Source organism: Plectropomus leopardus, chromosome 6 (assembly GCF_026936395.1).
Source record: "Plectropomus leopardus strain MGB_pleo_1.0 chromosome 6, ASM2693639v1, whole genome shotgun sequence".
NCBI classification, from domain to species: domain Eukaryota; kingdom Metazoa; phylum Chordata; class Actinopteri; order Perciformes; family Serranidae; genus Plectropomus; species Plectropomus leopardus.
In genome coordinates this window covers 412,342-427,923 of record NC_142181.1, presented here as the reverse complement: position 1 = coordinate 427,923, position 15,582 = coordinate 412,342, and the positions used below count along the sequence as shown (strand labels likewise).

The following is a 15,582-nucleotide window of genomic DNA, read 5'->3' as shown; positions in this document are numbered from 1 at the left end:
AACACTATCATATGTCTGAGTGGGCACATCTGTGAAGAGACACACACATTTTCTGAGAAAATGCCCAATGAGTTTTATTTATATTTATCATAATTATGTATTTAAAGTCAGTCACAGAATGATTTATATTTCTTCAGTTTTTTTCCCAGTCAATTTCGTTGTTTTTTTTTTAAATATTTTTTTTAAATGATTTTTGTATTTTTTTTATTGTGATTCCTTGTTAGTTTACTCATCGCATGTTTTTGAAACATATCAAGCCAGTTTGCTCGGGGTTCAAAGGGTTAACGGTTTCATGGATTCACATTTCTGAAAATTGGGACGAACACACCTGAGTTTTATTGTGAAAGGGTTTGTTTTCAGCGGCAGCAGAGTGCAGCGCCGGAACCGGAAACAGATCTCACCGTCGAGGAAGAAAGGGGAGGAATAACAACAATGGCGGCGCTGTAGAGGAGAAGCCGAGAGAGCTCGGACAGGTAACAAGACCTGGATTTAACCTGAAGTTCATTATTATCTAACGATGATTAAACGGAAGTGAGTTCAGAGCGGAGGGCGCGAAGCGTCAGTGAGGCCAAACGGCCCAAAAATACCCGTTTAACTTTAATCGTGTTAACTTTAATAAGACGCGCGTTTGTGCCGAAATATTTCTGACATCTGCGGGATTTAACGGCACGCGGCTGACGTCAGTGCAGATTTTTAGGTGATTCCCGCTTTGTTGTTTTTTTATTATTTTTTGTGCGTATTTGTAAGTAATTTTTGGTTTGTTTGGGCTTTTTGGTGAATAATTTCAGTTTTTTTGTCTTTGTGTTTGTGTTTTTTTGTTTCTTTGGAATAATTTCAAGTAATTTTCTCGTTTGTTCATTTATTTATTTCACATATTTTATTTTATTTTTATTTTTACAGATGTTTTTTACTTGTTTTTGGGCCAAGTTCTTGTTTCAGATCAGATCTCTTTGGGTTTTGGACCTTTTGTCACACAGAAATATTTACTGGTCTCATTCCAGTCCTGGTCTCTTGGTCTCCTGGTCTCACTCCAGTCCTGGTCTCTTGGTCTCCTGGTCTCTTGGTCTCCTGGTCTCGTTCCAGTCCTGGTCTCCTGTTCCGGCTCCGGTGCCTGATGGGGGGCAGCAGTAGGCCGGTGGTTGAGGTGGTCCGTCTGGGCCTGGTCTCCTACCAGGAGGCTCTCCGGCTGCAGCAGGTCTACGTGGACCGGCACCGGTCCGGTCCGGCTCACGCTCTGCTGCTGTGTCAGCACCCGCCGGTCTACACCACCGGGATCCGCCACAAGCCGTACCCCGCCCCCTTCCTGGACCGCCTCCGCCTGCTGGGGGCCGACGTGCACCGGACCAACCGCGGAGGACTCATCACGTTCCACGGCCCGGGACAGCTGGTGTGCTACCCGGTCCTGCACCTGGCCGGCTTCAAGAAGGTCTGAACCGCTTAGTTGTTGGTTTCGTGTCGCCGTCACATGATGTTAACGTGCGCTCGTCCTCCCAGAGCGTCCGCTGGTACGTCTGCGAGCTGGAGAGGACCATCATCTCCGTCTGCAGCAGGTTCGGCGTCCAGGCGTCCACGTCTCCGCACACTGGAGTTTGGGTCGGAGACAACAAGATCTGTGCCATCGGTACGTCCACACGGCGTCCTCAGTCCACTGATCAGTCCCTCTGATCACCAAAATAAACATTTTTGAAAGAAAATAAAATCACCAAAGATTTTAAAATGAAAAAAAGCCAAATGAAATAATTTTTTTTAAAAAAAAGAAAAATCAGAAATAAAAAACATCACCAAAAAGTTTAAAAGAAAAAAAGTTTCCAAAAAAAATTACATTTTTTTTTTAAATGCCCCAAATTCTGAATGAGCATACAGCAAATTTTGAAAGAAGAAAAAGCCAAAAACTTGACAGAAAACAAAAACATTTTGATGGAAAAAACTGGAAGCATTTTTGAAATAAACAAAAATTCTAAAAATTCCTTCTAAAAAAATGCCAAAAAAACAAAGAAATTGACAAAACGTGGGGAAGTAAAGTGCCAAAAAATGAAAAGGAAAAAAAAATCCAAACACTTTGAAATATAAAAAAAGAACAAAAAACCAACTTTGTGCTGTTTTGTGGTGTTTCTGCAGGAATTCACTGCGGCCGATACGTCACGTCTCACGGTTTGGCTCTGAACTGTAACACCGACATGTCGTGGTTCACGCACATCGTGCCGTGTGGCATCGAAGGAAAAGGAGTGACGTCGCTGAGCGCCGAGCTGCAGAGAGACGTCAGCGTGGAGGAAACCATCCCTCACCTGCTCGACGCCTTCGGCGATCACTTCAACTGTCGGTTGACTGACGCCTGAGCAGGACGGCGGAGCGTCGTCGGCGTAGAAACAGACTTCATAGATCAGAGCTCCGCTGACGCTGACGCTCCGTTTGACTCTTTCTACATTGGTTTGGTCTCCGAGCGTCCAGAACAGACGCGACGGGATCCGTGTCATCGACAGAAAGAGCCGTAACCCTTCTGTTGTTGACACGCTTTATTCTGAACGCAGCTGGAGGTATCTGCGATTTCTCGTGTGAGCTTCAGAGTCCACTTTGTTTTTTTCGAGTTTTTTTTTCTGTTTACATCACAGATGAAGGAGTTTTAACGGGAAACCACTAAATATCATCAAAGCCATCCCTAAATTTACTCCTTAACCGAGGTCCTTCAGGGTGGAAGTGATCCATCTTAAGGGTTGTTTTTAACCCTTTAAAACCCTTTAAAACTAAGACTCCTCATTATACTATAGTCCATTAACTTTCTCCTTAAATATCTATTTAAAATAGCGGATGACAGCGGTGGGTTAAAAGTTTGACGGCGATGAGAAGAAACACGGCGGTTTTTACATTTCTGTGTCCACATCTGTTCAATAAACAGCTGGAACTTCTGTTTTGGTGTGTGGACGAGTCTGCTGGCTGTATGTACGAGGACCTTGTTATTATTATTATTATTATTATTATCATTATCATTATCATTATTGTTATTATTATTATTATTATTATCACTATTATTATTACCATTATTATCATTATCACTATTATTATTTATTTATATATATATAAATAAATCAAAAGAATATATATATATATATATATATATATATATATATATATATATATATATATATATTTATATTTTTTTAATCTAAAATATGCAAGAACTTTGCATGTTTTTTGCAAAATGTTTGAAGAAAAAAATGGTCAAAAGTTTTTAAAAAAAAACGAAAGAAAGAAAGAAATCTTTTTTTAAAAGTCTGTTAAAACACCAAAAATTTTGAAAAACAAATTGAAAAAATGTAAAGATGTAAATGATCATCATAAGGTCAAAAGAAAACAAGAAATAAAATAAATTATAGTTGCCTTTAGATTTTAAAGAAAACAAATGCCAAAAATTGCTAAAAAATGTTGAAAGAAAACAAAATGCCGGAAATTTTGAATGGAAAAAAAATCAAAACATTTTGGACAAAAAGAATTTGCTAGGTTTTGAAGGAAGATTTTAGAGAAAAATGCCAACAATTTTGAAAGAAAATAAATTGCCAAAAGTGTTTTTTAAGAAAAAAATTGAGAGAAAAAAAACTGCCAAAAATTTCATAGAAAAAAATGCATTTTTTAAGAAAAAAGAAAACATCTCCAAAAATGTTAAAATGAAAAAGAAATAGAAACAAAAAGAATTTGCAAAAAACTTTTAAAGAAAAAAATACACCTAATTTTTGACAACTTTCAAAGAAAATATGGAACAGAAAAGCATGTTTTTCTTTGAAAGTCAGTGGTAAAATACATTTTAAAAAGGCAGCCATTTAAAGCTGTGCGTCCCTCCCAAAAATCAGAAGTCCCCACAACTGCCGAAAAATAATGTGACATGCCTCCCCTTTTTGCAGCACCCCCCCCCCCTCCATAAATTGCGAACAGTCCCTGAGCATGCTGCTAACATTAGCCACGGTGTGACGCGTTCACGGCCCTCTCTGGGGGTGGGACAGCGGAGCTCCGGAGGGGATGTGTGTCAGGTTGAGCAGCCGGCAGCTGGCAGCGAACACGGGATCAGTTAACGGAGCTGCCGGCGGTCGGATGGCCCTGCTGCGGGGTTAGCTCTCTGTCTGTCTGTCCGTCTGTCCGTCCGTCAGCATGGGGGACGATAACGAGGTGAACGGCGACCTGAACGCCAACTCGAGGTGCCAGAGCACCGGAGACCCGCAGCTGGACAAGGCGGTGCACCAGTGGCTGAGCTGGGACAAGGTGAGAGTCTGTCCGCGGGGTTCCAGCCGCTGGGAACGGCTGCTGCGTGGGGGAACGTCACACCAATCCTCCCCGAAAAATCCACCATTTTAAAAAGGCGCCGCGTGTCAGCGAACGCATGAAGTAATACTTTTAAAAATAACACATTATAAACATAACTATGGCCACGTGGTAAAATCGGCACACACAGAGTTAGTAAAGTCGCACTGTATGTCTTCAGACAGAAACTTTGTTGATCGAGGCTCCGGCTGAGCTCCGCGGCTCCGGAGCGGGGCACGAGCCGCTGGCGCAGCTAGAAAAACTAAATCTATTTAAAACAGAAGCTTGAAAACTGAAACTCGATGTGCCGAATTTCTTTTCATATACAATTACTGTAGACAAGCGGCCTCGACACGCTTTTCATTGTAGTTAATGTTGTCATTATGCGAGTAAAACTTTAAATTAGTGGGTTTTCAATGGGAGTTCTGAGAGGGGACGCAGCTGCGTGTGCTGGCCGCAGTGCGGACCTGCAGGCCGGCTGTCTGGGTCGTGATGGGGATTAGTTTCGTGGGTTATTACACGATTAAACGGCAGCATGACTCAGCTGTTTTCCAGGTGGAGGACAGGCCTGAGCAGTCAGCGGGACAGCTGATGTCACCATGCGTTTCTGATGATGACGACCAGCCTCCATTCATCTTTTATACCAGTTTATCCAGCAGGATGCAGGGGCGTTTCTACAATTTAAGGACACTGGGGGCTTAGCCTGGACCCCTGTTAAAAAAAGGGGGGTCTCAAATTTTTAAAAGAAAACATGCTGTCCAAATCCCCAGATTGTGTCTGAAGACGTGTTTAAAAAAAGCTACAATGTTTGGTGATATTTTTTTTTCTTGAAACATATTTGGTGATTTCCACAAAAAAAGTTTTTGCTGTTTTGTTTTTTTTTTCTTTTTTTCTTTATTTATTTTTTACTTATTTTACTATAGAATTTTTTTGTCAGTTTTCAAAATTAGGGCTTTTTTTCTTAAACTTTGTGAACATCATGGATTTTAAAACTTTTATGTAGTTTTTCCCAACAAATTTATTCAAACTATTTTGTTCTCTACAAATGTTTGCTTTTATTCCCAGTTAAAAGTTTTGGTGTTTTTGTTTTCCTTTGCAATTTTTAATGATCTCATTTCTTTATTTTTTGAAACATTTTTTTTTCCTTTTAAATGGTTGGAAATGGTTTGGAAGTTACAGAATGTTTTGAATGTATTATTTTACTTTTTTTCACCCGACAAAAGTCAGCGGCTGGTGAGGCTCACAATAAAAAATAAAATAAGTAATAATAAAAAGTGTTTTTTCAAAGTCCCGAGAGTTCAGCAGAAGCTTCTGGGCTGTTTCTGAATGTGTCGGCTTTCTGCTGCAGACGGTTCAGGTTGTGCTCAAGTCAACTCCTTTATACACTGAGGAGGGGTTTAATCTACACACACACACACACACACACACACACACACACACACACACACACAGCTGTGTCGTTTTTAAAGGTCATGAGTGTTTCTGACCTCCACTGTAAATGTCAACAGCCGGGAAAAGATCCAGAGACAGAAACACAGACACTTTGAGACAGATCGAGTTTGGAGGAAGATTTAATTGATAAATGGCTGAAAATTTTAATGTGTCAATATAAAATAAATATGATTTGTTCACAGTTAATAAATTAATATTGAGTGAATTCATATAAATTATTAAATATGTTTATATAAAACCAAATATTAATATTAGTTAATAGTTAATACATTAATATATAATTGTTAAGTTATTAAATATATTTATATAAAAATAAATAAAAATATTTGTTCATGGTTAAAAAAATGTATATTCAATAAATGAATATAAAATTACTAAATGTATTAAAAATAAATAATGTTAATAGTATTTGTTCATAGTTAAAACAATAGTATTAATTAAATCAATATATAAAAACTCAATTATATAAAATAAATTTTAATTTTTGTTCATATTTAGAAAAATAATAGTCGGTGAATGAATATAAATTAACAGATATATTATAGATCATATCTTGGTCAGTCTGGAGGGTTTTTTATATTTTCGTCATTCAATCTCAACGCAAAAACACGTCAGTCTGACTTCCTGTGTGTGTGTTCATGTTGCGTGACACACCTGTGACAGAGTTCTTCTTCTGTGGTGCAGAACCGGCAGACTCGGGCTCAGGTGGAGTCTCTGGTGGCGGCGGGTCGTCTGGAGGATCTGAGGGCGAGGCTCTGCAGCAGGATGAGCTTCGGCACGGCGGGACTGCGAGCGCCGATGGGAGCCGGATTCAACCGGATCAACGACCTCACCGTCATCCAGTCCACACAGGTCAGACGAGTTAGCTCGTACTGGTCCAGTCCAACACATTGTTATTCAGTTTTGCTTTAAAAACCCAAAATCACAAATCCAGTTTGCTTCAGAGGGCTTTACAGCGTAGGACATCACAGTGGCTCCGGAGAGGAAGCCAAGTTAGTGACAAAAATCTTAACAAATTAAGAGACATAAAGAAGGAGCTCAGTGTATCATGGGAAGTCTGCCAGAAGACTTAATCTACATCAGCCTCAGTAGGGGCTGGTTCAAGGCCAGCCTGAGCCGGCCCCTACCTATTAGCTTAGATAACTTTCTTCTGGTTTGATTGATAGATATAATTGCATATCATCTGCAAAATGACGGAAGTTTACAAAGTGATTCCAAATAATCAGAGTTCCCATGGTCATGGAAAACCTGGAAGAGTCATGGAATTTCACAAAGTCATTTCCCAGGCCTGGAAAAGTCGAGTAAAAATCATTGAAAGTTTTAGCAAAATCATGGAAATGTGTTTTGTGTGATAAATGACATTAATGTAACATAAGAGTGAATTTATTTTCTGGAGCTGACGACTTGATGCAGCTTTAATATGTGTCAACACGTGACAGTGTTTTGGTTGTTTCTGTTTATTTGTATTTTCTCCCCACATTCGTCTCCCCCTTCATGTCTGCCCAACAGGCATGAGAAAACATTTTTTAAAGGAAGGTGCATACAACTTAAAATACCTGTGTTTTGTATTTATTTTACCGTTTACCGCCAAAAAAAGCAAGAAAATAGGGGGGAGGGGTAAAAATGAATTTGACAATTTGAATTTTGATAACCTTAATTTTAGGTGTTTTTTCATTTATTTTAAGTTTTGGCGATTTTTATAGAATAAACAAATAAACAATTATGTATATAAATCATATATATATATATATATATATATATATATATATATATATATATATGCATGTTTGTAAAACCCCATATTGTTGGGTTTCAAATTTCCTACAGTCCCTCAACGCAAAATGTTAAAATTTTGTCCATGAAAACGTGTGGGATAATGTTGCCAAAGAGAAGCATATATAAAGTGAACAGAAGTGGTCCGAACACAGAGCCTTGTGGCACTCCGTAACAGACTTTGGTGTGAGTGGAGGATTCATGGTTAACCTGATTCTTAAACAACAACATGACACAGCTGACTGCTGCTGCTCTGTGTGTCTGCAGGGTCTGTATTCGTACCTGTGCAAGTATTTTGCAGACTTCGGCAGCAGAGGAGTGGTGGTTGGCTTTGACACCAGAGGACAGGAGGAGAGCGGCTGCAGCAGTCACAGGTGACCACAACACCTGAAGCTGCACTCATTAAAGGAATACTTCACCACAAAATCACTTTCTGTGTGTGTCGGTTACTCACCAAGTGCCGCGTTGAAGAAAACCCTGTTTTTCTCTCTTGCCTCCACGCTGCGAGGAGGATAAAAAGCTGAACGTGTTAAAGCAAAACTACATCGAAACTTCTGTTTGTGCAGAATCATCCGACTCTCACTGATGCCCAGAACTTCACAAACACACAAATTTTATCCAAAACTGCTCACAGGCGGAAAAGTTTGTTGTGTTCACATGAAATAAAATCTAGTTTAAGAAGGAGGGTCTCACACACTGATGCTCAACTTACGGTCCGCAGGCCAAATCTGGCCCCTGATAGGGTCCCTGGTGGCCAGCCTAACAATTTTAATTTAATTTAATTTAAATCCTTGAAATGTCTTAAAATCCCAGACACCTCCTAAAACTAGAGACGTCCTAACACCCTACGAATGTCTAAAAAATCCTAAATTTTTAGAAGTGTCCTAAAATCAGAAGAACCTCCTTAAATCCTAGAAGCTTCCTTAACTTTTAGAAAAGTACTGAAATCCTGAAAATGCCCTAAAATCTTTGCTGGGGCTGCTGTGACTGGCCTCCGGGCCCCAGCCCCCAGCCCCCAGCCCCGGCCCCTGGCCCTTGGCCCTCGACCCCTGTCATTTCCAGCAGTGGCCCTGAACACAGCAGGCGGAGTGTCCCCGGTCTGACAGGAAAACGTCCTCAGATGTGTTGTTCTTGTGTTTGTGTTTGAGGTTGGCGAAGTTGACGGCGGCCGTGATGCTCAGCAGAGACATTCCCGTTCATCTGTTCTCGGCGTTCGTCCCGACGCCGTACGTGGTGAGGACACACTGTGACATCACTTCCTGTCAGCTGTGCGTGTTGTAGATTGTTGTTAAAGGTGGCTGTTTGTTTTCAGCCGTACGCCGTGAAGAAGCTTGGCGCTGCAGCCGGAGTGATGATCACCGCCTCGCACAACGCCAAAGAAGACAACGGGTACAAGGTCAGACGTGACGCTGAACACGGGACAGGAAGTGTGTCTCCGCTGGGCCTGGCGGCAGTCCGCGAGACGCCTCAGGTCTGTTTCTGTGTCACCCTCTGCAGGTGTACTGGTGTAACGGCGCTCAGATCTCCTCGCCGCACGACAAAGGGATCCTGCAGGGTATCGAGGAGCAGCTGGAGCCCTGGAGCGCCTCCTGCTGGGACGAGAAGCTGGTAGAGACCTGCTCCCTGGGGACCGACCCCCTGACCCAGATCAACCGCTGCTACATGGAGGAGCTCACCTCCCTCTGCTTCCACAGGTAGGAGGGGGACGAAGCCAGTCCTCAGACCTCTAGTCGTCAGACCTCTGCAGTCAATAGACCTCATCAGCTAGTCCTCAGATCTTTAGTCCTGAAACCTCTGCAGTCCTCATACATTTAGTCCTCAGACCTCTGCAGTCCTCAGACATTTAGTCCTTGGACCTCTAGTCCTCAGACCTCTTAAGCCAGTCCTCAGGCCTCTGCAGTCCTCAGACCTCTAGTCCTCAGACATCTGCAGTCCTCAGACCTCTAGTCCTCAGACTTCAGAGGACTTCAGAGGTCCTCAGACCTCTAGTCCTCAGACCTCTGCAGTCCTCAGACCTCTAGTCCTCAGACCTCTAGTCCTCAGACCTCTGCAGTCTTCAGACCTTGGACGAATGAACGCGATGTGATGAGGCACTCATCTTCCTCTGCCTCCTCAGGTGACACCAGCTGTCTGATGTGTCTCTCGTGTCTCTCAGGGATCTGAACAGGAGCTGTCCGTTGAAGTTTGTCCACTCATCATTCCACGGTGTGGGACACGTCTTCGTCCAGCAGGCCTTCCATGCCTTTGGCTTCGAAGCGCCAATCCCCGTCCCTGAGCAGAAAGACCCTGACCCCAACTTCTCGACTGTCCGCTGCCCAAACCCCGAGGAGGGAGAGTCGGTTCTGGTAGGACGCAGATCCCAGTTCCTGGGTTCGGTGATTCGTTAATTTGGTTTTAATGATCCGTTATTTTCCTCTTCAGGAGCTTTCGCTTCTCCTGGCAGAGCGGGAAAACGCTCGCATCGTCCTGGCGACGGATCCTGATGCCGATCGGTTGGCCGTCGCTGAGAAGTCTGAAGGGTAACTGTGATGTTTGCTCAAAGGTACTTCAGCGCCGAGACTCAAGAGAAGACTGCAGGTGTGGTTTACCTGTCTCTGTCCTCCAGGTGCGGTTGGAGGGTGTTCACGGGTAACGAGCTGGCGGCTCTGTTGGGTTGGTGGATGTTCTTCAATTGGAAGGAGGCTCATCCGGATCCTGCAGACACTCAGAGGATTTACATGTTGGCCACCACAGTGTCCTCCAAGATCCTGCAGGCCTTCGCTCGCATCGAGGGCTTCCACTTCGAGGTCAGACCAGAACTCAAGCGTGTTGTGTTAACCCTCTGAAGCCTGGACCTTCTGGATCGATTTCAACCTTTAAAACCTGAGCAAATATTTGGTTCTCTTCAGAAACACGAGGGAAAGTCAATTTATCAAAAGGAAGAAATTGGTAGAAAGTGCCAAAAAAATATATATATAAATATAAGAAAATTATCCCAAAAAAGGAAAAATGTCTAAAAACTATATTTAGATTAATATAATTATAAATTCAAAATGTCTTATAGAACATATAGTTTTATTTTTTGTTGTTTTTTTCCAGGTTATTTTCTTGTTTGGTTTTCTTGTCACTTTTTCCTAATTTCTTGGTCATTTTTGGGATAATTTTTTGGCTCATCACCTTCTTTCCACGTATTTGGAATCAATGCAGCTGATTTGCTGAGGTTTCAAAGGGTTAAAGTCCTGATGAAGATGAAGGTCCATCGTCTCCTGTCTGTCTGTGTTCAACAGGAAACTCTTCCCGGCTTTAAGTGGATCGGAAACAGAATACACGAACTCTCCAAAACAGGAAACAGCGTCATATTTGCCTTCGAGGAGTCCATCGGTAAAGTTTATTTTTTACTGCACGCTCATCTTTCGTAACCACGGAGACAGTATGTCTCCAGGTCATCCGTCCACCGGTCTGTACGTCCCATTCTCATGAACAGAATATCTTAAAAAGACTTTGAGGAAATTTCCTCAATTCGGCACAAACGTCCACTTGGACGGAATAAAAACTCACATTTTGGTGGGATATCGGCGGGTTTTTAGACACGGATCTTTTCGAAGTCTGAGAAGCCCGATGTACACGAGACATCGTTAAATATCGAATAATGGCTGAAATATTAAAAGTACTCAGATATTTGCAGATGAATCCAGGAGGAGTTCTGTTTTTGATTAAAGTCCAGATGTTGCAGAACTTAAATAAAGTTTTAAAGGTAAAAATTTAAAAAACAGTTTTAAAGTTCAAAATTTAAAAAAAAAAAAAAAAAAAAAAAAAGGTTTTAAAGTTAAAAACTCCCCAAAAATGTGAAGTGAAAAACTGGAAGAGAAAGTTTTAAAGTTAAAGCAGAAGAGTTCTGACAGAAGCTTTTGCTATTCGGCGTTCGCAGGTTTCCTGTGCGGCGGGATGGTTCCTGAGAAAGACGGCGTGAGCTCGGCGGCGGTGGTGGCTGAAATGGCGTCTTACCTCCACAACAAGAGCCTGAGTCTGAACCAGCAGCTGCACAACATCTACCAGACGTAAGTTAACCACCGCTTTTATTTTGAAAATCTCATCCCCCAGCATTAATGCTCGGTCTGCGCGTCGTCACCTCAAGACAATCAAAAACTCTGCAGCCGCAAGGGCAGCAGACCGCCGCTCCTCTGATGTCCTCTGACGTCCTCTGACATCACCTGATGTCCTCTGATATCCTCTGAAGTCTTCAGACATCACCTGATGTCCTCTGATGTCCTCTGAAGTCCTCAGACATCACCTGAAGTCCTCTGACGTCACCTGATGTCCTCTGATGTCTCAGACTTCCTCTGACGTTCTCCAATGTCCTCAAATGTCTTCTGACGTCTTCAGACTTCTTCTGACATCCTCTGATATCTTCTGATGTCCTCCGAGTTTTTCTCAGCAGAGACAGCAGTGGACAGCAGTGGACAGTGGTCGGGTTCAGGTCCTTGAGGAGGTTTTAAAGGAAAGTTGAAGTTTCTGGAGTTTTTGTTGTTGTTGGAGGCCGGCAGCTTTTTGTCTTTGTCTTGTCTTTGTCTTCTTTGTCTTTGTCTTCTGTGTGTTTCTTGTGATGTTCTTTGTTCGTTTGTTATTTGTGTTTGTATTGTGTCTTCTTCCTGTTTTTGTTGTTTTTCTTGTTTGTCTTCCACATTTTTGTGTTTGGTTCTCGTTCTTTGTCTCTGTCCTCTTCCTCTGCTGTCCCACACATGAGCAGAGTGCGTCCTCCTCGTGCCGCTCTGGTCCTCCTGATGGCGGCGCTGCAGCGACCTTTAGCCGCTTTGCATCGTCACCAAAACGTCTCCTAGCGGAGCAGAAACGTTCGTAGGAACTCAGAAGGCCGAGTTCACGAATTCTGCTCCGCTGGCTCTCGTTTGTCTTCTTCTTCGAAGGCGCCGACTCGCCGCTGCACCAAAGCAGAGTGAACTTCCACCTGTAAAAGCCTTTATTCTTCTCTTATTTTGACGGTTGTTTCTTTTGTGACTTCCTGTCTCCAGGTACGGACATCACGTGTCGAAAACCTCGTACGTCGTCTGTAAGGACCCGCCCACCATCCAGAAGATCTTCGGCCGCATCAGAAACTTTGACGGCGAAGCTTCGTACCCGAAGACGTGCGGCGGCGTCCGGATCGTCCACGTCCGAGACGTTACCACGGGATACGACAGCAGCCAGCCCGACCTCAGATCAGTAAGACACGAGCAGTCCAGCAGGCGCTCAGAGTATCACAAGTAAAATTACTCATCCTGTGTAAAAGTACTTATCCTGAGTAAAAGTACTCATCCTGAGTAAAAGTACTCAGTAAAAGTACTCATCCTGAGTAAAAGTACTGTATTTGACCGATGCAGCAGGAAGTGAGTCCTAAATGTGTTTCCTGTCAGGTACTTCCTGTGACGAGGAGCAGTCACATGATCACCTTCACCCTCCAGAACGGCATCGTGGCGACGCTGAGAACCAGCGGCACAGAACCCAAAATCAAATACTACACCGAATACTGCGCTGCACCGGGCAACAGGTCAGCTGACCGCAGTACACTGAGTACTGAATACTGCAGGTTTTAAAGTACAAATATGTGTGAATATTCATTGAGTACGTAAGTATACAAGAAAGAAATAAAGTTTCAAAACTCAGAAAAAAGAAAAAAATGATGAAGTTGAAAACTAAAAACAAAGTTTTACAGTTAAAATTAAAAAATATACAGAAAGTTTTAAAGATAAAAACAAAAGAGTTAAAAACGCAAAGTTTTAAGGTTAAAAACTCAAAAAAAAGGGTTTTCAAGTTCGAAACGTTTTAAAGTCAAAGACCGATGAAGGAAGTTTGAATTTTTTTAAGTCAAAATTTTAGAGAAAAAGTTTTGAAAAAAATAAAAACTCTGTTTTAAAGTCAGAAACTAAAAAAAAGTTTTAAAGTAAAGATCGCTCTCACCGACATCATGATGACACGACGTCCTGATGACATCACGGCGGTGTGGGCGCTGACATCATCACCGTGTCTCTGTTGCAGCGAGGCGTCGCGTCTGGAGGAGGAGCTCCAGAAGACCACGGCCGCCCTGCTGGACGAGTTCCTGGAGCCCGAGAGGAACAACCTGATTCGCCGCTGCGTCTAACTCCGCCTCCACTCCCATTGGCTGTTTCCCGTCGATGATGTCACATCCTGTCGTGTTCGTAGACGGAGCAGAGCAGCCGCTGCCTCTCCCTGTGGTGTCGATAAAGTTCAGTTTAGACTCAAATATGAACAGATTCATTAATACTGCGGCATTCTGTGTCCTCCATACTGCAGAGAGCATGATGGGAATCAGAGTCCAGCCAAAGACAGATGATCATTATTATTATTATTATTATTATTATTAATAAAGTATTGATAAATGTATTTTCATACAAAACCAAAGTATTGCTTTCAAAGATCTAAAGACTTGAAATAAATACAGAAGTTAATTCACGACAAAACGACCGAAACACAAAACAAATTCAGAGTAATCGACAGACTCCGGTACGGCAGCCTGTTGATGTCGACATCAAAAATTCGTGTTCCATCGTAAAGAATAAGGAGCGAGAATATTTTGGGATGAAACAAGATGAAGTGATGTTACAACAAAAGTTACACTGAGCGGATTCATTCTGTTCACAGGTTTATGGAGGCCGATTTGTGTGAAACCTGTAATCTGTAAATTTAAAACAACTTCTACAAAAAAAGAATGAACTTACAAAAACATTTTTCAAATAAAAGTGGATTTTAAAATACTCAATTTAAAAAACAATTCTCTGAATACATACTTACATTTACATTTACTTAATTTACAAATGAATGAAAAACATTTGTGAATCGAATTTTCATTTGTGAGTCAATTCTACGCTTGTAGATTTGCATTTAACGCGTCTTTTTATTTTTGTGGATTTGTGGATCTGATTTATATTTACAAAAATTTATTCACAGTTTACAGATCTTTTTTGTATTTGTGGAAGTTGTTTTATATTTACAGCAGTATTTTAGGGCGTGGAGGTCGTAAAATAAAATGATTGACTCTGTGAATTGTCTAATGTCCTAAAATCCTAAAATGTCCTAAAATCCTAAAATGTCCTAAAATCCTAGAAATGCTTTAAGAAACTGAGAAATATCCTAAGAGCACCATAAAATCCTAGAAAAGTCCTGAAGTCTGAGAAAGTCATCAAGAAAATAATATAGAAATAAAAAACGTTATTTTTAATTAATTTAAAAGACAAACAATGCAAAAACAAATTGAGTAGGAAAGTAAATACATAGAGGAAGCAAATAAATTAACAAGAATATTAATTTATGGCCAATTTGTTCAATAAATTAATAATTAAATTTACTTTTAATTCAGTGTGTCAAGGTATAGGTAGTTTGGATTTTGGCAGCAAAGTTGTTGGGTTTTTTTTCAGTTTTTTTCAACATTTAAAAATAATTTGAAAAAGAAAAATTTGTGGTTGCTGCTCTGCAGTTATGATTCAAATTTAGTTAACGGCTGTGTTTACCGGTCAACAGTTTTGTCATGAATGAACTTCCGTACATTTAAAGAGTGGAACGTCGCTGCTGTTTCTCTTCTTCGTCTCTGTAGTTTTTGGCGTTTCGCCAAAAGTTTCCCTCCACGCTGTGATGATCCTTATTTTTATATTGCAGATGTCATCTATTTATGTTGTTGTTGTCATGTTTTTCAGTTTGGTTTGTTGGACAGTGAGTCCTCCGTTCGTTAGTGATGTTCTCTGACGAGCCAAATAAAACATCATAAAACCTTAAAATGTGTGTTTGTGTTCAGTCTACTGTTTGTAATAAAACACTAATATAAAATTAGGACTTAACTGTAATTAATTTGATTGTAACTTTATATTATATTTATTCTAAGATTATTTTATTTTATTATATTTATTCTGCTCAATTCTGTCCCTGTTTTCAAATATTAAAACCTTTTCACTTTATTCAGTGTTTGTTGGTTTTCAGCAGATGAAGCCAGCATGATTTTTAAATTTTTCAGTCTGTGCTTTTTGCCATAAAACCACATCAAACTGTCAAATCTAAAATATAAACAAAATATGCCAAATTTCTGAG

General features: G+C 41.2%; 2 protein-coding genes across 2 annotated transcripts; both read left to right on the top strand.

Annotated features, from left to right (window-relative positions):
* Positions 1–479: 479 nt before the first annotated feature.
* Positions 480–2,903, top strand: lipt2 (lipoyl(octanoyl) transferase 2). Its single transcript, XM_042514626.2, is given in 5 exon segments — positions 480–697; positions 1,002–1,426; positions 1,495–1,621; positions 2,119–2,332; positions 2,334–2,903. Coding segments are annotated over 4 exon segments (684 nt in total). The 5' UTR covers positions 480–697; positions 1,002–1,114; the 3' UTR covers positions 2,365–2,903.
* A 366-nt stretch (positions 2,904–3,269) lies between these two features.
* On the top strand, positions 3,270–15,275 carry pgm2l1 (phosphoglucomutase 2-like 1). Its single transcript, XM_088078401.1, has 14 exons — positions 3,270–4,248; positions 6,424–6,591; positions 7,780–7,886; positions 8,661–8,745; positions 8,825–8,908; positions 9,010–9,206; positions 9,668–9,857; positions 9,934–10,031; positions 10,118–10,298; positions 10,779–10,872; positions 11,420–11,549; positions 12,519–12,708; positions 12,900–13,033; positions 13,522–15,275. The coding sequence occupies exons 1-14, from the start codon at positions 4,138–4,140 to the stop codon at positions 13,622–13,624; spliced, it is 1,872 nt and encodes a 623-aa protein (XP_087934527.1). The 5' UTR covers positions 3,270–4,137; the 3' UTR covers positions 13,625–15,275.
* Positions 15,276–15,582: the final 307 nt, after the last annotated feature.